Below are 20671 nucleotides of genomic sequence, written 5' to 3'. Positions count from 1 at the left end.
GGATTTGATTCTGCGACCTAGTGCTTAGCCATGCAACAGCAAATTAATGAAGCAACCACGGCAGGTGTATCAAACAATAATCCACACATGCCTGGATGAAGGAGTGAAATATATGTTATACCCGTATATTATTAGGCAAGTAATTGAAATCTGCTTTTTACAGGCCTATACCGCTCTGAATAACGACACCCGGTTAAAAACCCTCGAAGACATTTCGGGAAAGAAGCTTTTTTTCATTTCACGGGAAATGGTATGAATCCTTGAATTTTTTTGACGATAAGATCAGGAGAAATTATTAGCCCGATACAATATGCATATCTCACACTTCTCTTATGCAGACACGGTGCAGCCTACGGACACCGGCTTCACTCAGGATGCAGATACAGTATGATCCACACAGTCCGGCTCAGTACAGGCGAGTAGAGCTATTCACAAAAATTGTAAAACTCTATGCACCACTGCCATGCGTAAATTCATTTATTACTTCATTAGCATGTGCTGTCTTCAGCGTTAAAATGGATCGAAAGCCTGAACCTCGAACGACTTTACTGATGAGAAAATTTAGCCCAACCAAGAACACCCACTGGAGCGGGAGATGAACACGAAGACTAGGCACGGACTCTCAGCGCGAGCGGCATTCACAAGCAAAAGCGCTGTAGAGGACCACCCACTATATCGTTCCTATCCTCTTCTGCAATGTGTGTGCGTGGGTGCGTCTTCAACACGCGGGAGGTATTGAGTTCAAATCCCGGTGCCATCAGAAACCCAGCAGCTTTTTTTCTAGTGGGTAGGGATTTACACCGGCCTCGGCTTCTTGTGGGGGTTCACATCACAAATGGGGGCCCAATAGAGATTTCATGTGGGGTCTCCGGGCGCCTCTTGTTTAACCGCAGATGGCCTCGTTGACGAGCATCGACGCGGCTGTGGGAGGCAAGTGATGCGGCCGGTTAGCTGCCGGTCAAATAGGTACAAGCGTGCTCCCAGCCTGGTGCTCGGCTATTACGGGACTCCAACGCTTGGAAAAGTGCACTTGACCCCAACGCGAAGGTGTCCCACCTCAATAAGGTTAGCTTGAGATTCCACATGGGAAATTGGCGTGATGGGAGCAGCCTGAAGCTCCTTCCTTTCGAAGCTTTCAGGATACCATAATGGCCTTGCGAAAGGTCAGGCGCGCTTGTACCTATTTCATCGGTAGGTACCGAGCTGCAGCACTTGCGTGTGTGTGAAACCACTCACACGCTGACGGTTGGTGAGGCTTATTCTCGAATATAACATACTCTAACTCGTAGCAAGCATTCAAAATGTCCTCTGAATGTTGACCACCATCACCCCGAACCAAGCCGTCGTCATCTATTTCTTTTTCATTTTTTTCTTACCTAGCCTTTGTGCGATCAGTGGAAGTGATTATTTGCACGTAGGAGCCGAATTCTTCAGCGAAGATTTGGTGCAGGTACGTCAAGGCACGCAAGCAAACTATCCGGAAAGTTTGGTCATCAGCTTATCTTATTGCATAGAAAATGTTAGTGCGCTTAGATACGAACATGGAAACGAGCTCTCCGCTGATACGCCTTTCGCCATCGTAACGCCTAAACGCTGCCATTCATTACGATATGTATAAAAGAAATGGTTACTAGGCTGCGTCGGACGTAAAAAAAGAATCGCGGTGTGCATAAGCTTATAACTTAGGAACGATAAATGCGTCTCTTCGTTTCATTCATTGATAGTAAGCTAGAAATTTTGCTCGGGCCTATTTTTTTTTCGATCAGCTATTTTTACGGTACCGAGTGAGAACAATGTTTCACGAGGCAGAAAGATCAAGAGGGGTTATATTACGATGGTCTCACTTATAAAGACATCTTCTTTGGACTAACTCCCTGACAAATGTTCTTTATCCTTACAGAATAAACGAACCAGTGAAGAACATGCAAGCTTTTGCAAGGGTGTTCAACTGCAGTGTTGGCTCACAGATGCATCCAAAACGAAATACATGCACCTTATGGTGAACACAACGTAAAGCCCGCTTATGATATGAAAAGCAGTATGAATGTGTTAGCATTGCGGTAAAGGTCGTTAATAAAAAGCTTATTCCATCCAAACAAAATGGTCTGTCGTATGCAAAACACACAACGTACTTATAAATGAGTTATGTGGACAATGGCAATGTATGTCGGGCCATTTTTCAAAATTATGTTACACAATCAAAGCTATGATGCACAAAAAGGAAAAGGCAAAAAATAAAAGATTTATGCAGATCCAGCGTACCTGTTGGAATCCGTGTGAATGCAGTTCTGCGGAATGTTCGGCAACTAATATCTCGAAACTAGTCTCATGCCGAGAATTCATCTCAAGTGGATCTGCCTTGCGAATTAGACGGCTAGAATTGTTAAATTGCAATATCAGTCATAAGGTATTTAGTTAAACGCCAATTAGTAATTTTGTGTTAATTAGCGAATTCTGCATTTTAATTTTTTCTGTATGTCCGCATCATCGAGTAGACCAGCTCATGAAATACAATTGTGTTATCTGCCACAGTCAGCCTTTAAAAAGCTTTCAATGTGTTTGTTGAAACACCCGCTGTTCTCGTTCTAAAAGCACTTCTTGTTGGTCTAGTTGGTAGCTGTTCATTATAAAATATGAAGTCGCCATATAAACGGACACACACATGAGAGGGCGCCCTGTCCCGTTCTCTTCTCTTGTGTGTGTGCGTTCATTTGACGTCTTCATATTTTATAATGTTCGCGTTCTAGCATCATTCTAGTTCTTCATAATAACGCGACAGATAGCTTAGAAACGAATAGGTAAAAAAAGCGTGTGAAAATTGTATCCATGATTTAATTTAGCATGCACATGCAACACTGCAAGAATGTTTCAAGGTTCTCCTAAATAAAGAACAGCAATAAGGGACGTGTCTCTGTGTCTGTTCTTTTTTTTCTCGTGTTCTGTACGTCACTTTTCAAATTAGGCCAAACCACTACGCTTTCGATAGCAGTGCCTTAAAATAGCGACCTTGTATAACTTTTAAGAGTGGATTAAAACACGCACAAGTACCTGTAGTAACCAACAAACTTATTCACTTAGCTCCAGTAGATGCAATGGCGGTAAATCTCTAGACTTCTTTGCGACCACCCCCTCGATGGCGTCGACATTATTACAAAAATAACAAAAGAGAGCGTCAGTATAGCCACCCGCATCTGTGTCCAAATAAAGCATTCCTCTTCAGAAAGCCGTCCGTGTCTCGTAACTCAAGATATCGAAGGATCAAGTGGCTATTGATTCGCAAGGAAAGTAGAAAGGTCTAGCGCTGGCCGGACCTAAGGCCTTGTAATGCCGTGCCGCATTTTTCAGGCCCTTCGATGGCACTTGTTAAAACTCTTACCCACTGGTGTTATGTTAATCGTAGTACAGGCCGCGCGGATCTGCTCAGCCCTCCGGCACTGTTAGCTATAAAGGATACTAAGTTTTATCAATATTTATTTATTGTTCGTTTAGCCGTCTCAATAATTCAATCAAGGTGTTCCGAGTGGTCCGCTTCAGTTTCGATCGATCTGTGGGGCAGTCGTCCTCCAAGATTATAACGAGGCGCCCCGGGTACGTATAATGCATTTTTCATTGTGAGCGTTTTTTTTTCATCTGTAAACCATTGCTTATAGTAACCTAGCATAGTTTAACTATGCGTGTACGTTTTAATAAGCAAATGACATGTTAGTCGTCATAACTAACACGAAATAATATCATTAACATGAAAGCTGCGGCTGTTGCATATTACTGCACCACGAGAATGGTTGTAAAGTGCGCCAAAATATACAGACATTCACATTAGCATAACTATCTCCGGCACCCAACAGTGCTTTCACGCACATGTATGTCATCGTAAACCGACTGTAAGGCGACGGATGGAACGGTCGTGCAAGAGTTAATGTAAAACCACAAAAACAAATCAAAACCTCTCATTCCGTTTTATTCTCCTTGCATAGATACCTCTGTAGTCCTTTATTTTCTAACGCAAAATAAAAAGTAGCCAAGGTTATTGTCAAGAAACCAAATAAACTTGACGGATTAGTGCAAGAACTCGACAGGCGAGAGAAGACGAACGAGAACAAATACATGTAAAACATTTTCAAAGTGCCCTTAGTAAACAACTCTTGGGACTATGTCTGGTTGTTTTGTTTTTTGTTTAAGGGCGAACGGACAGGTCGCCTTGAAAGTTACGGAGACAAATTGGTAGGCTCATCATGAACGCTCTATTACTGGGTGAAATTCTCTTGCTTGGACTTTCACAAGCAGTTGTAGCAAAGCACTATACAAAGGCATCAATCAGAGGTGAGGAAAACTACTGCTTTTTTAATGCGCATTGGTGGACCAGTTGGTTCATACTTATGATGAGAACGGGCAGAGTGACAAGTGAAGACAAGGAAAGAAAATGACACTTACGAAAGTGATACGCTAAACTGTGTTTTTCTCGTCGTCAATTTTCCATATTCTTAGCTGTCGCACTGCACATTTTAATCAAGATTTCTTGTCGTACACGTGAAGAAGGAGTATTGAATATATACGCCGATTTATGCAAGACAGCTCAATATCCCCAAGTTTAAATATATTTTTTTGTAGATCAGTTGCATACATGCATATGCTTGCAAAAGACGGCGCTTTCACAAGTTCAAGTTCTACTTGAAATCGGCTGAACCTTCACGTAACGAATACAGGCGTAGCTCTACCAGCGGTGCCCCTCGACATCCGGCCCAAAATTTTTTGTTCACTTCTGTGTAGTACTATATCATAGTTGCAATAAAGCAGTCTCAGCTACGAGATGAATAACTTGGAAAGCAAACCAAAATCAAGTAATGGCACAGTAAGACATCACAACCATTGCACCCACAATAACTAAAGGTCGAGAATTAAGACTGATTAGTTGTATCATTTTCTTCTTCATCATTATCATCAAAATCATTACAATGCTATTAATCTTCTGCAGGGCAAAAATTATTCGAGAAAAGTCCAATGGTCCCTGCCCTGTGTAAACCAAAGGATATTTGCATGCCTGCAAATATCCTGACAAGAATATTGCATCCGATCATCGGCCTCTCGCAGTTATGCTTCCCGTTTTACCCGTGCTTTTAAGTTGCAGTAAGCGATAATGTAGCATCTGAAACAGCGCATTCGCACCTTCCTTGTGTTTTGTCCTGGCATCATGAAAGTGATGATAGTGTCATAATAGATAAGAAGCATGACATGCTGTTGTGGAGAAGCAGGTATTTTTGAAAAAATGCCGGAACCATAAGAAATTTTTTTTTTAATATTGTCGGCAGGAAACGATGTGTTTGAACTGACGGTTTAAAGAAGCTTCCATGATGATGAGTCCTTCAATATTTATTTTTCACTAGTACAATAGCGACAGTTAGGAGCAATATCGTCTGTTCGAGGAATAGTAACTCTTCTTTTTGGGCTAGTTGGTTTAAATGCGCGGGAGATACAATACAGCAAATGGCGAAGTTCACATAGAAGAAAAAGAAAACTAATACGAATGCTACCTTGTGTACTCCTTCCTATACGAGCGTCTTAGTTTGTGCCATACGTACTCGTATTCCCTCCACATGAAGCACCTAATTACGGAAAGAGTTAGGTGCTCATTCGTGTTTTCTTCCTATATGATGGCCTTCGTTCGCGATATTTTGTCATCTTCTTTTTCACGAAAGAGCCACAAAAAGCCTCATTGTTATTTGTCCCTCATGAGCCAAACAAAGAACACTCTCATCGGATGTTTACACGGAAGGACGTTGACAGCCACAACACCGTAAGTAATTTTTCATCAGCCGACAGCTAAAGCTCGACAACAGCGTAGACAACAGCTACTAGTAGGATAGCCGCATGTAACAGCTTCGCGCGACCAGTAAATCACGATTGCCAAGAGCTTTATGATAGAACTGAGTGCCATTTCACGTACTTGCGTTTGACAGTGACTGAAAAAACAGTAGGTCATGCGCGTCGTAAATTCGATTTCGTCGTCCACACATCCAACTCCTCAAGGTGATACAGCACATCCAATGCCTTAGGCCGTTTTATGATTGCGTTTTTGTTTGTTCCGCTAGGTCACGAGCGTATATACCGTAGGAGGTCAAGGTCAGTGTATAGACACCCGAGTGGAGGGAAACAATCTCTCGAGGCAGTTTCTGCATTTCCGAGAACTACGCCGTGGGGCTAAGGCCCTGCGAACATCGAGGTCTATGTTACACTCTTGGCATGTACTGTCTCTGGCAAAATAAACAAAACCCTTCAAGCGAGCGCCGATGATAATGGTGATGAGTACCGAGCCTGACCTTTGTAATGGGCGATCTATGGGTAACATGGGACAAAAGTACCGAGCCTGACCTTTGTAATGGGCGATCTATGGGTAACATGGAACCAAAAAGGTAGCGTTCATTAAATAACTTGAGGTACAAACACCGCGAACATAGCGATACGTATAGTGCCTCAGCACTCGTAGGTACCGTACACGAGCAATACGCGTGCTTGTCCTAACTACTCGCATGCATGACCATCCGCTTTCTCTCAACACCCCTCATTATTGTTTCCCTCAACACTTCTCAACCGGCGCCACCCTCCAAGTATGGAACAGCCGTTGTCCACTGCGGCTGTGACGTTACATCATCGAACGCGTTCGTCAACAGAGGTTCGCAGACGTTGCCGTTATATATCCTAGGGATACTCACACAGAGAATCTATAGTGGGAAACAACGAACAAAGCGAATGACCATTCCAGTACGCAATACAAGGTGAATATCTCCATTTCTAAGTGTTAGACAGCAGGCACACCCAAGCATCACGGTGGTAGGCGTCGGGATGACGCATTTCGACGCGTGCTCGCAGGGATTTGTTTATTTTGCTAATAGCAGTGCGCCCATCACGCACGTGGCACGTGGAGAGAGAGGGGGGAATTTAAATAGCAAAAACTAGACTTTGACAAAAACCAAGATAATGACTACCAGTAGCATAACCGCCTTCAAGAGCTTCGCGCAACCATTCAATCACGATTGCTCAGAGCTTTGAGATAGAACGGAGTGCCATTTCACGTAGTACATGTCTGTGACAGTTACTGAAGAAACGTGGCACGTGCAGCTGGATACAGAAGTTTACGGGACACGGGATTTGCGTAGAAGCCTAATTTCTGCGAAGCCTGAGCACATAGTCTCCAATTTAAAGTTTCAGTTGACCTACACAGTGATTAATTATAAGAAGCATTATGCCCTAACAAAAAATATATTCTCATTTGCTGTGACACCCTTGTTTGGTGTGACACCCGACTGACACATTTGCTGTAACACCCGACTGATTGGATGTCAACTCTTAACAACGATACGACATATCACGTGGCAGAAACGCGATCAACAAATGTTCGAAAGCCCGACTTGGAAGATCCTCTCGCCCTTTATAAATGTGATGCATTTATTTGCGTAGTCGGAGCGAAGACCAGAGAAAAGTGATGCTCAAGGACGGGATAATGTTTTGATGAAGTTTTGTCTTCGAAAAATGTGCGCCGGTCCCGCAGATACTGAAGTATAAAAATGTGGACATATTGCGAAATAAAGCCGCCCAATTCGCCTGCACAAGATACATTGCAAACACTGGCTATAATGTGAAATAAGTATCGGGAATAGTGAAAAGAAACCGCAGGTATATTACAAATTAAGGCAACCCGTGGTGGCAGTTGATGCACGTTAGCGCAGGCCTGAGCTCTAACACCAACATATCGTCATTATCATGCGGTCGCCTTCATTCCTTCGTTGTGATTTCTGTGCCTTCATGACATCGGGACTATTGTTTTATTGTCACATTATCGTCACATTTCGGCCATTTCTACTGTTTCTCTCACTACACTCTCATATTATCATCATCATGCCGTCTTCGAGCCATCTGTGAGTGACAGTTCAGGCACGTGACGCACATCTATGTTTCCTGCTACACCACCAGATGGCGTTCCCCTCCGCGCCTCAAGAGGCTGACTCCATACCAAGCCAGGCTTATATATCGAGGTGGTGTTGCTTTCGAGGCACCACATCACGGGTGGCGGAATCTACCGGGGCCACGAATGTCTTGTCACTCTCCTCCCCACTAACTCCTCATTTCGCGCGAAGAGTCCGATAACCAGCTTCTTCGGGCGGTGGGCCTTGCCGCGCGACTGGGGGCGCGTCCTTCCTCTTCTATTCTTTTATTCCCCTTGCCCTCCCCTGTGCAGGGCTGCTAAGGTGTCCCCGCATCGAGAGTCAGTTACGGCGCTGCACTTTTTTCTCCAACTTCTTCCTATTAAAAGTCACATGCTGATAACCAGCAACGTAGTTTAGCACCTGGTGAGCTGCTGAGACGTGCCTTGTGCGCGAATAGCCCGATTGCCAGCAAAGCATTCTCGATTCCAGGCGTAGGGGTGGCAGCGTTGGCACCTGGCAGCGCATCTTACGCCGTGGCCGTCGCGCTTCGTTCTCGCTCGCGACAACCGCAGCATACGGTTTCAGCCGACAGTGTTTCTGGCTCTGTGCCACAAACACTTTCGCGAGTCAACGTTGACGCGTACATTCCAGAAACGTGCAATTTTTTTTTTCGGAGCTGAAGTATAAGTGGAAGTGAGCGCACGAGAATATCGCCCCTGTATTCAACTTACCTTTACCATTTGTACGTCATCGCGTCTGATGATCGTGGGTGAGTTACGGGAAGCCTTCGTGTGCGAGAAGCGCTGCGCATTTTTTTTATTGTGGTGAGCCGTTTTGCCTTTTCTCGCTTGCATCAATTTGGGATGCATCGGACGTCTGCATCGAGTGGGACCTGCCATCCTAATTTTAAGAGCTTGTTAATCTTCTCAATATGTTTAAACTAAGGCTATTATCGGCATGCGCTGATGTCACAAGCCCTAAAGACAAGGTGGCTACTAAAAGTGTTTTGTTTGAGGACATGTATTGTGAGTCTTGAAGTCTGTATTTAAAATTTAATTGGAGAAAAGAACTATGAAATGCTCAGTCACACAGTTTAATTACCGTGACTAAAGTATACCGGTGAATTGCATATCATACAAATTTCATTCGGAGCCATAAAGTTTTTTAATTTACCTGCACTATGACCAATCTTAGTTGATGCCTATATATGCAGTTAAAATACATTACTACTTGTTGCTAGACTAGCTGGTTCATAGTTATTGGGGTGGAAAAGACGCAGAATCTATTAAGGACCCGATCGAACAGGAAATAGAACGCCACTTGCAATAAATGAGTGTCGTTGTTTTCTTTCCGGTCATTTGCTTATTCATTTTCGGGTCTTTTCTAGCGGAAGAAGCTTGAAACAGATTTCGGCTCTTCGTTTTCATTGTAATTATGATACTGTGTGCTATCGCATTTGTCCCACGTGCTACGAGCAACACTACAACGAACTTTTATAAAACTTCATGGGAATCTAATATGATGTTAGAGATGATGGAAGACCAGAGCGCGTGACCAGGCATGGTTGCTTAGCGGCACGCCGTTGGGCTACTAAGCATGAGGTCGTGGGATCGAATCCCGGCCACGGCAGCCGCCTTTCGATGAGCGCGAAATGCGAAAACACCCGCATACTTAGATTTTTGCGTGCGTTAAAGAGCCCCAGGTGGTCCAACTTTCCGGAGTCCCCCACTATGGCGTGCCTCAGAATCAGATCGTGGTTTTGGCACATAAGTCCCCACACTCAATAAAGAAAAAGAATACAGCGCGCGTGCCCACACGCACACACGCACGTCTTGCTTCATCCATGTCTTCCTTTCGTCAATGCTTTCGCGCGGCTTTAATATTTCCACTGTAGAATTGACCCACGCTTCCATCTTGCACAACTTATATGATGCGAAGATGTTCCCCTCAACTTTTGGAGACGCGAAAAACAGCCATGCCCGTTAGGAGTAAATTATTTTTGTCGCCTGTGTAGCGAGTTAATTATAACACTTTTTTTGCAGGTGATGTCATTTGACGCGTAATGCTCACCGTATCGTAAGTATGTTACGAAAAATGTGAAGCCTCGATGTGCTGATTTAAGCGTGGGAAACTTAACGCAAATTCTATCGATACGCGTTCGATACGCTTGTGCGAGGTTTCAAGAAACCGCTGCCTACATAAATAATTATTATGATAACTGTGCGCTAACTCAATGAATATTTAATTATTGTGATCTAAAACTTATGTCAGTTCGGTCAGCTTAGAGGGTCAGTCGATAAGACTGGTTGTGACGAAAATATGTAATACCATATCACTAACATCTAAACAACCGTCACACCACCATGTCTTATTTTGATTCCACTATGCAGTAGAAGAAAGTCATTACTTGATGATGGAATGGCTCGCGTGAACAAATGACGCCGTTGTTGCGTCACACATGACGCTGTCGGAGCTAAATTCAGCCTCGCGCTCAGTGTTCAGAAAGGCAGAGCTCGGCCGTGCGTTTATCGATCCGAGCGGTAGTATATATATGGCTGCCTTCGAAAGAGCCAATAATACCCATAATTCATCCAACGCAAGGCTATATGCTCATCACGATGCATAAAACTTACAAGTGTGCAATGTACTCCGCACATTTCACGGTTGCTCACCTATGGCGACCCGCGTATGACACATAAAGTTGAGAAAAGGCGTTGACTCGAATAGCAAGAAAGAGAGACATGTCGATTCGCGTCCACCACCTGTGAACCTTGCGAGCCCGTTTAGAACAGGGGCGAACATGAGTTCGAGGTTAGAGTGTAGCACCCCCACCAGCTTGAACGTAAGTTAAGCATGCAGGCTTTCGAATGTATGAATAAGTGTGACTTCTTTAATTACGTCATTTCTGTACCCTAGTGCCCATGGTCCTAGAATCACGCACAAGACGTTTCAAGTACTTCACTGCGGCTGCGTCGCGTACACAGTATACACAATAATTTTTCTTGTGTACAAATGTAATTTCCATTGCCAGAAATAAAGGTTAACAATTTGCTCAAGCTTTCCCTGACAGGGAACTTTGTTAGGCACTGCTGGGAGTAATATGTATGCACTAAGCAACGAAACAAGGATTAGGACGTCAAAACGTTGAGACCTTTTCTTCGAGTAATACAGTGCCCTATCAGTTTGTTTACAATTGCGAGAGTGACAAGGTCTTCCACAGTGGCTCATTTTTTTTTTCACGAGCAGTCAGTTGTCAGGCGAGACAGACAGCATTCAAGGAAGACCGACCTATTTCGACGCATCGGGAGCCCTTTACTGATGCTTCGAAGGATGTTGTGTAAGGATGTCGTGACATTTACGTCATTTGAAGCTCTGGGACACGGCACTAAACTGCGTGGCAGCGTACGTCAGCTGTGTTATCGGTACCACACCGGAATAAAAGCTTACTCTTGTCTGGCAGACGCATTTCACGACGGTTCATCGGCGAAGATCACTAAGATTTGCTATGCACTGCGAATGCTTTGTGGAGGACGAATAACCGTAGTCTACAGTAGAAGGTAAACTGTTGCTCCACGCAGTACATATGTTCACCCGCTGTGGTAACTCGGTGGCAGGGGCGTCGTGCTAATGAACTCCGGGTGGCGGGTTCAATTCCCGCTGCGGCGCCCGTGTTTTGGTGGGGCTTAAATGCAAAAACAGTCGTATACTGAGATTTAGGTGCTCATTAGAGAACCCCAACTGCTCCAATATAACCCAGAGTTCCGCACTACGGCAGGTCTTGTAACCATATCGTGGTTACGTCTCGCAGTCTCGTCCCCTGATAAAAAAATAGATATGTTATCTGATAAATGCGACACGATCGGGTCGTTTTCTTCATTACATTCGATACAATTAGTGAAGCTTATTGCATAAAAACTACTGACTCGTAATTTGTTTCATACGAAACATTTTTACTCGAAAACTTAGTTAAATTGAAACAACCTCCTTTCGAGATTAACGTTACGTTAGCTGAAATGCAGCCGATTTCGCACCTGGTGACATTTTAAAAGAACACATTTCACCCTGCTTAGTTCACTTTTAGTCTGCTGTAAGAGTGACTTGAAGCGTATATTTACTCGTACTCTCGCCTTCGCTGTCGCAAACTGTAATAAATAGACTACTCCCAGTAGCCATACCTTGCAAACCCCTGTTGCAGAGCGTGCATTTACCCGTAAGGGTGGCGTAGTGGCTTTTTCGTTGCATTTCCGTTTTCCGTCCCGGCTTCGGCGCCTGTATCCCATAGGGGGCGAAATACAGGAATGCCCGTGTACCATGCATGGGTGCACGTTAAAGAGCCCCAAGTGGTCAAAATGGAGTGATCAGACCCCTTCTATACAACGTGCTTCATAATCACATCGTAGTGTGGGTGGGTAAAATCGCAGGATATAATACTGTTACAGCGCGAATTTACACACCAGAAGAAATAGTGCACAATCACGCTGGTACGCCTGACTCGAGCATGAGATTTAGGCATTAAATACAAACGAAACGTTGTAGCGCTCATACTTTTTTACTTGACGTGGAAGAGCGGACCCTACATTTGATGGGTAATTCGCATTGCATCGTGTTCTGTTTATTTGATTATTGTCCTAGGAGTAGCGATGCGAGCCCATAATCTCGCAGCACTGGTATCCCTGTTAACATGGACCTGCTCGGTTTCTTCAAAGCCAACAGAAATCGCTGGACAAAAAGGCAAGAGCACAGACTTTTCATAGCATCCTTACAGAACCTTTATATAGGAGCGATTGCTGCCGACGATTCCTGAGCATGCCTTTTCTGTTCATTAAGACCTGTGATGCGTAAAGCTACAGTCACTGTTTCGGGAAAAAATGTCGGTGCAAACTGAAAGAAACGTAGCAAAAGCGGCGTAATATCACATGAAGTTATGTAGAAAATTTTCAGGCAATGGAAAAAGACGACTGATGCATTCCAAGGGGCGTTCCAAACAAGTGCCATAACTCGTCTATCCTCGTCGTAATCACTTAGCTAATGGTTCTTATTGACAGGGGAAAATCGTGGGCAGCCTTGGTGTCTATGTCGATATTTTTACACGGATAACAGGAGAAAGCCGAGGAAGGTCTTGGACATGCAGCTCATCTGAATCACTTGTTGATGACAATGATGATGTTGCCTCATATCGACTATGCGTCACTGACGCTTTAGGTTCATATTCACACAAAGAAAAATATGGCATGGCTGAACACTCTCCGAACCGAACTTTCGTAGCGGATTTAAAGCGAATTTATGCCGGTTCTTGTGTTGTTTCTTGCGACACGGCAACAACGTAATCAGCGCACCCCCAGAGGTGGGGTCATGACAGCCGCACAGCAGTCCACACAAAATTAACGTTTATCAAAGCTTCTATCTAATGGTGGGAAACAACCAGGGTTCACCTGCACTCTACCTACTCATGCGACGCATGGGTAAGTCATGGTCGAACCTTCGATTCCGAAGGCTCTATGAATTGATCTATGAATTGCAGCAGCATCTCGAAGCGCCATCGAGTTCATAGGCTCCTTGGACTGAAATTAAGTATAATGACTTTAAGTAATTAAACTCTTGCTTGGGCTGGTTGGTTCATGCTTGAAGCAGTAAAGGCAAGGCACAGAAGACCAGGACTCAAAAGGAAGAACACAAACGACGGCGCCGGCCCTGTCGTTTGTGTTCTTCTTGAGTCCGGGTCTTCTGCGCCTTGCCTTTACTACTTCAAATAATCACTTTAATTTCAGGAATATTATTAATTTGCTGGCCGCTTTTCAGCACTGGAAGAAAATCCAATCGCCGCATTGCTTTTAATTCAATCATGTCTTTCAAGGCGAAAGCCTCAGATGGTTCATGTTCGAGAAATCCTATGTCTGACGGTATGGCACTGAAGTTCATGGTACCAAAATTTATAGAGTTGACCCCCGACTTTTAGTGGGAGTCGAGCACGCGAACTGTGCTATTAAATAAGGTGAAGTTAATTACGACACCTGACCTTTTATGGAAGTCGAATCCTCGACCTTTCGTAATAATTAGAGCGAATTAGGCAACCAATTCCTTTTTAAGAAAGAATGAACACAAGGCGAAGCGCAGACACGACCTGCGGTATTAATTAAGGCAAAGTTAATTAACATAGAGTTTATTGAGACACCCAAACCCATGATTATTGGTGGGAGGTGAACCCGCCACCTTTGGTGTAATAAGTGTAATAAATAAGACGAAGGTAATTAAGCTACACATAATTAGGGTAGAGTTAAATAAGACAGCCCACCTACGACCTTTCATGGGAGAAAACAAGTAATAAGATGTAACTACACATTCCAAGGAAAATCTCAAGTAATGTAATGAATGCCTTGTGAGCACGCAGGCTTTCACATTCATCCTCTTTAGCGTATGCTAAAGTGACTGTCAACTTTTTGCTATCCAAGCATGTTCTTTAATCCTGGCCTGTTTTCCCTAGGAACCAAAAATGCGACAACATACAATGTATGTGGAACGCCTGCCTGCATCCAACGAGGTAATATGTTTTCTGCTATGATGGACACGTCTGGTTTTCTAATTCTTTAGACGTGATAATTCCTTAGACTGGTGGGCAAGGCTCCACTTTGCACGCTTCATAATAACAACGTCTGTGACTTCAATTGCGCTGCCTGTATCGTCAGGGATCATGAAACACCTCAACAGGATGGATTTAACTATTGAAATTCACGAAGTAGAAGAAAAAAAAAAGATGAAAGAATGGTTTGCTGTTTAGGGCCGCTGTCTCCCTTTGGTGTAAACTTCCGTTTGGTGCTGGCTACTGCAGCCCAGGGTTAACCCGAAACAATGGCAAAAATTTAATGATTAACTGCTTCTCTGCTTAAGTCAGCCAGTCATTTCATCAACACTACGTTCCAATACGCAGTTACATTAGTTAACGATGCAAAGTTTGCACTATTCTGGCACTCTCTTAATCATTTAGTGTTCCTTTCAGAAGCTGGTGGTTTGATCAATTCTGTTTTTAAATAAGTCAAATTAAACATGGCAATGATATCGCCACAACGGTTATTCCGCTAGTTATATTGCAATCGTGTCAAATGCTTACCTAACTCTCCCTATCCGCAATCACATAATCCTCATACTCCTGCAATCTAAAGTGGTTAATTTTTATAATAATACGGCATAAGACAGGCGCGAATGGACGTACCCTTGCATAGTCATGATGGAGACCATTTGATACGAGCCGTGTTTCCTTTCCTATCTCTTCATCCAGCACTGCTTATCAAGGACTCCATGAACACGTCCATTGACCCATGCACTGATTTCTACTCATACGCCTGCGGCGGCTGGATGTCAAAGCACAACATACCAGAGAGCCAATCGACAACGAGCAGTTTCTCCCTGCTGGACGACAAACTACGGGAAACGCTTCGCGGTAGGCCATTCACTTGAGTCATATTCTATGGAACTACAGCGCGTGCATGACGATCAGCACACTATTCACATTCTTGTATATAAGACAGCTATACTGCGACCACATATTATATTCTAGAGAACATAAGGCTGTGGTCTTTGAGCCGGCACATATTGTGCAAAAAGAAAGATCACAATAAAAACAATGCATGAAAAGAAGTTGTCGCAGAAACCGTTGAGGATGATTTATTCCTTAGAATTGAATAAGATACAGGGCACTAGTGAATCCCTATACAGTACAGTTAAAACAAGAAACAAAGAAGTTTGCAAAAGCGAATGTGAAATGCAGCTCAAATATGAAAGAAGTTGCAATATGGACATGGGAAAAGAAAATACTGGTTTAGCATGTTAAATCAGATGCTCTTTTCTACAAATCGAAAGAATGTCGATTGGCCGAGATGTGTGGGGGAACCGACACCTTCTTTGAATGGGCAGACAACCCGCGATGCGAGAACAAACGCTCGAACACTACACAGATTACTGGAACCGGCATGAATTCCATCGCTATGCCAAATACATGCTCGAAATCGGCTCTCATGCTGTGCCACGACTTTAGTGGGCGTAGAGGGACTCGACAATCAATTAAAGGGTTGTTGTAGGGGCTATACTGTGCCTTGAATTTCGAGGGCATTTGTGCTTCATGTGGCGTGGTGGCGTGTGCAGTAGGGGTTGGGAGGGCAGAGAAGCGTTTAGCTCGGTGTCACCCACCAGTCGGGAAAACAGTCAACAGTCGGTCTACCACAGCCACACAGTCACTGCTCTTGCCCCGCCATGCCAGTAGGATTTCAAAATTTTCGCTCCACTCCTGTCAAATACTCGAAAAAGATTAATCGAACAACTCTAGTCGATTAAGTCGATTACTGAAAGGTGGATATCAATTAAGATTATACGGTTTGCGGGATACATTTAATCGATTAATCATTCCTCGATGTTACGAACCCCATGTTAATCATGTAGATAAGCGAATTTTGTTTTTGTCAAGTAGGTAAATGGCCACAATGGTGACGCAAGAAGGGCTGTGCTTGGCAATGGTGAAGGCCTCGGCGATCTCACGTATCCACTAATCTGCGTGCATCTTGATGACGGTGACTTCCTCGAATTTTGGCCTGCACTCACATGACTTGGAGTGGAAAGCTAGGTTGCTTTCGCACTTCTGTTTTAGGCCACACTTCTGCCCCACGTTGTTGAGCTGCTCCTGGAGGTTATTGTTGAGGAAGCGCCCAGTCTGCCTTCCGCATATTATGTGCCGCAGGTCACCCTATCTCGCATATTCTACAAGTGATTGATGACTGCAGCTATTCACTGAAATATGGTGCGCTGTTTTCACCACGTATGTGCCACATGCATGTCCTGCTGCTTTTCAAAGGGAGTTCCGAGTTCAGTACTTATATTTCTCTCCTTCAGACATTTTAGGAAACACAACAATTGTTGAGGAGAGCCAAAGTGCAACGGACAAAGTTGTGGTCGTCTACAATGCTTGCCTGGGTAAGTAATGGAATCGCGTAAAATCAGTTAAGTTGCGTCCTTTCTGTCACAGCAATAATTTGAACACTTTTAAGGGAAATACGACGCACTCACACACAGAACAGCCGCATACAACACTGCAAAAGCTCCATGTGAACACCATGGCTCAAAGCGTTAAAACGAAAGCTGGGCGAGTATTAAAAACTATTAATATGGATGGAATAGTGTTTTATATTTCATTGGTATCAGAACAATGAAATCACATTTTCTTGTTGACAAGTACGCTTTCCGTTGAAACGCTTGAGGTACACGATTAGCTATCGGCAATTTGAGAGAAACTCTTGAAAATGGACTCTCTCCCAAATAATTCCCCCGTAGGACAACTGCGCTTGTTGTGCTGACAGATAAGTACTTCAGCGAATGCATGGAGTAGGTGACTTATGTACAAGTTTTGAGTTGTTAAATAATTACGTCCCGCTTTGGCAGCCTGCAAATTTGTTACATCTGTTTAAAAAAATCAATTTGCTTAGCCGATCTCAGTGTGTATGCCTATCTTTAAAATGACGAGCGGCACTGTACTATGCCTATTAAGTCATTCAATGATAACTACAATTTACCGCATCTGTGCGGTGGCGCGATCTTTTTTTTATTTCACTACTCCCCATATAGTGGCCAGATACGATCAATGTTCACTTCGTTGTCATTTATAGGTTTCTCACTTCCCCTGACACCATGTTTATAATAGCATTACACACATAAAACACCGTAGTTTCAATGAGAAACAACATTAAAATAGTTTAGACTATTTCTACTGCGCCACCGCGGTGTGATCACAAATGAAATAACAGAAAATAGTATTTAAGCGTTCATCTGTACATAGACTTCTAGTGCAAAAAGAAGACGGTAAATAAGTAGAACAATGGAGATAGACACTAGAGCTGCATGGCCAGACTCTGTGAGCTCATTCATATTTATGTCTCACCTGAGAGCAAAACGACGCGAGAGACAGTGGGGCGATACAAGTTTTCGTTCACTGTTAGCTGGAGCTTTCACAAAAGAGTAGAAAAAAAAATGTTTCAGCAAACTGGAGATAATCATGCTGGATAAGTCCACATGTATGTCCCATGTGTTTCCCATGCTTGTTCATCAAACTAACTGCAATTCACATGACACCATGATTGACTGCGTGGTTAGCCACTGTCAGTACTCGCCGAAATGGTGCAGAAACTTGTCTTTTTTTCAGAGATTCTGATCTTATCAGTCCCCTTCAACTTTCCCATTCCGGTCTTTCAGATGTTCCATGTCTCGAAGACCGACATGACGTCATTTTTGCCATAATGAATGCTTCTGGGCTCGCTCAATGGCCTCTAACTTATCATCCCAGAGATCGGAAGGCCAACGCTGGAAACGTCCTCGTACAGACTGGACTTGGTACTGTCTTCTCAGTTGGCGTCTCAAGGAGTTTCTGGAATCTTAGTTCTTACTCCGTCCAGGTAATTCTAGCAGAATGCAATAAATTTAGCACTTTTCACTTAACTTCCACTCAAAGCAACATTAATGCATGTTATACGATATATAAAAGTATATACAGTAAATGTATACAAATTGGAAAAGTTAATGGGGCATAAATATATATTATAGTCATTATGACCCCCCCCCCCTCTTTTCACGGAAAAATTTGGGTAAGAGTGACTTTGGCGTTAGATTGACATAGAAAACGAACGCTGGAATAGAAAAAGCTGATCGCATGTTTAGGTGCATCGAAATTAACCATATGGCAATTCACGAATTCCGTTCATATTGTAATGGATCTGTGAACCACCGAGTCAAACTCGTGACATACTGTGCACATCAGCACATCAGCACATACAGCACATCACCATAAACGTTGAGCTATTACGGCGGATTTGTTGTAGATTGCGCTGCTGCCTTTTTGAATGCACGTGTCTGCAAAGGGCCGTTTATGTTACTGTGAGCAAAGTAAATTGGTACTTTATTAGCTATCTATCGGTAGCCTACTTTAGTTCTAGGTGTCTGCAAAAGTAATGACGTCGCTGCTACGCTTGTTCACGGGCAAAACGAGCTGGCATTGTGAGCAGCAAAACGGTGAATCTGACGTAAAATTGGAAAAAGTAAACCTATGCAGGCGCGAGTCATGATGTTTATTTCCTGTTATAAAGAAATGTCAATAAGTCGCAAAGTATACTCAATTAATTTAATGGTTGCCCTTACGTACAGATAATTTCCATGTCAAGTTACGCTATACTTTCCTTCAAATATGAATGACGTCATAATCATTCGTGCATTTTCGCCAATGCGCAATGACCAAATGGCGTCCTCCTTTTCCTTCCAGCTGGATCAGCCTGACTTTTTCATAACCGGCAGAAACCAGATCATCAACCAAACCACGCACTACAGCATGCCAATCATTGCAGCGTACAAGGATGTGATTAAAGTTGCGATGAAGTTCATGAAGCCCAATCTTACTAACGAAGAGCTAGAAGTACTTTCCGACAAACTTGTGGCTTTTGAGGGAAAATTGGCCAACGTAAGCATGTCTTCTTACGCTCAACGGCATGAAAAGTCTTCTTCAATGGTGCAGCATGCGTGTAAGCTCACTTAGAGAGTCTTACTCGACATTTACAAGATGTATAGTACATATTGGAATACATTGTAGCTCTGTAAGAGAAAGCAATATCACTGCGGTTACAGTGGTGTCCAGTGCGTTATCTGAAGGGATGTCACATTCATAAAATTTGAAAGCCACCGCCACATTGCGGGTTGTAATCTATCTATCTATCTATCTATCTATCTATCTATCTATCTATCTATCTATCTATCTATCTATCTATCTATCTATCTATCTATCTATCTATCTATCTATCTATCTATCTATCTATCTATCTATCTATCTATCTATCTATCTATCTATCTATCTATCTATCTATCTATCTATCTATCTATCTATCTATCTATCTATCTATCTATCTATCTATCTATCTATCTATCTATCTATCTATCTATCTATCTGTCTGTCTGTCTGTCTGTCTGTCTGTCTGTCTGTCTGTCTGTCTGTCTGTCTGTCTGTCTGTCTGTCTGTCTGTCTGTCTGTCTGTCTGTCTGTCTGTCTGTCTGTCTGTCTGTCTGTCTGTCTGTCTGTCTGTCTGTCTGTCTGTCTGTCTGTCTGTCTATCTATCTATCTATCTATCTATCTATCTATCTATCTATCTATCTATCTATCTATCTATCTATCTATCTATCTATCTATCTATCTATCTATCTATCTATCTATCTATCTATCTATCTATCTAATCATCAACCAATCCATTAATCAGCCTGTCAACCAGTCATGTCGCTCAGTGTAGTCAGACAGCCTTGTGCAAATCAATCAGTGCGTAGTCAATTCCTAATTTCCAAAAAGACTGGGGGTACTAAACGTGTAAAGTAGTTACAAAGTTTGAGTGAGCCTCATGGTCTACGTACATGGCAGCGCATTTAGAAGCCAGATGTGCACGAGTGTACGCTAACGCCTTTTAGCAATGAAGGCAGTCATTTAAAAGGAATATTGTAGAAAAAGGGCAAGTGCTTATTTGCAAATACAACAAAAGCAATACCCAGATAATACATTACAATATGCTCAATACACTAAGCAAACGTAATACCAAACGCGGAAGGATGTCACAAAATAACGGAAATTATACCGGGATGCACAAAGCTAATAATTACCATTCCTGCGGTACCAAGGTGACATAACATATGAACAACAAAGAGTTCAAAGAAAGTCAGCCATTTGTCTTATGGTTAACATAGCTAAC

The 20671-nt window shown here is 43.2% G+C and overlaps 1 protein-coding gene and 1 pseudogene across 2 annotated transcripts in view; both read left to right on the top strand.

Annotated features, from left to right (window-relative positions):
- LOC135902003 (neprilysin-1-like) overlaps positions 1-2085 on the top strand; it is a 46304-nt pseudogene extending 44219 nt beyond the window's left edge.
- Positions 2086-5683: 3598 nt separating this feature from the next.
- The window catches only part of LOC135901936 (neprilysin-1-like), a 48197-nt gene continuing 33209 nt past the window's right edge, over positions 5684-20671 (top strand). Inside the window, exons 1-8 of one of the 2 annotated variants that reach the window (XM_065431776.1) lie at positions 5684-5791; positions 9962-9995; positions 12552-12650; positions 14401-14457; positions 15193-15354; positions 16797-16877; positions 18150-18349; positions 19210-19404. In XM_065431776.1, coding sequence (XP_065287848.1) covers positions 12560-12650; positions 14401-14457; positions 15193-15354; positions 16797-16877; positions 18150-18349; positions 19210-19404 — 786 coding nt within the window. In that variant the 5' untranslated portion in view covers positions 5684-5791; positions 9962-9995; positions 12552-12559. Of the gene's footprint in view, positions 5792-9961; positions 9996-11341; positions 11477-12551; positions 12651-14400; positions 14458-15192; positions 15355-16796; positions 16878-18149; positions 18350-19209; positions 19405-20671 lie in introns of those variants that run through there. The other variant, XM_065431777.1, reaches the window with a different exon arrangement.

This window comes from Dermacentor albipictus, chromosome 9 (assembly GCF_038994185.2).
Source record: "Dermacentor albipictus isolate Rhodes 1998 colony chromosome 9, USDA_Dalb.pri_finalv2, whole genome shotgun sequence".
Taxonomy (NCBI): Eukaryota; Metazoa; Arthropoda; class Arachnida; order Ixodida; family Ixodidae; genus Dermacentor; species Dermacentor albipictus.
This window is presented reverse-complemented; position numbering and strand designations above follow the sequence as displayed.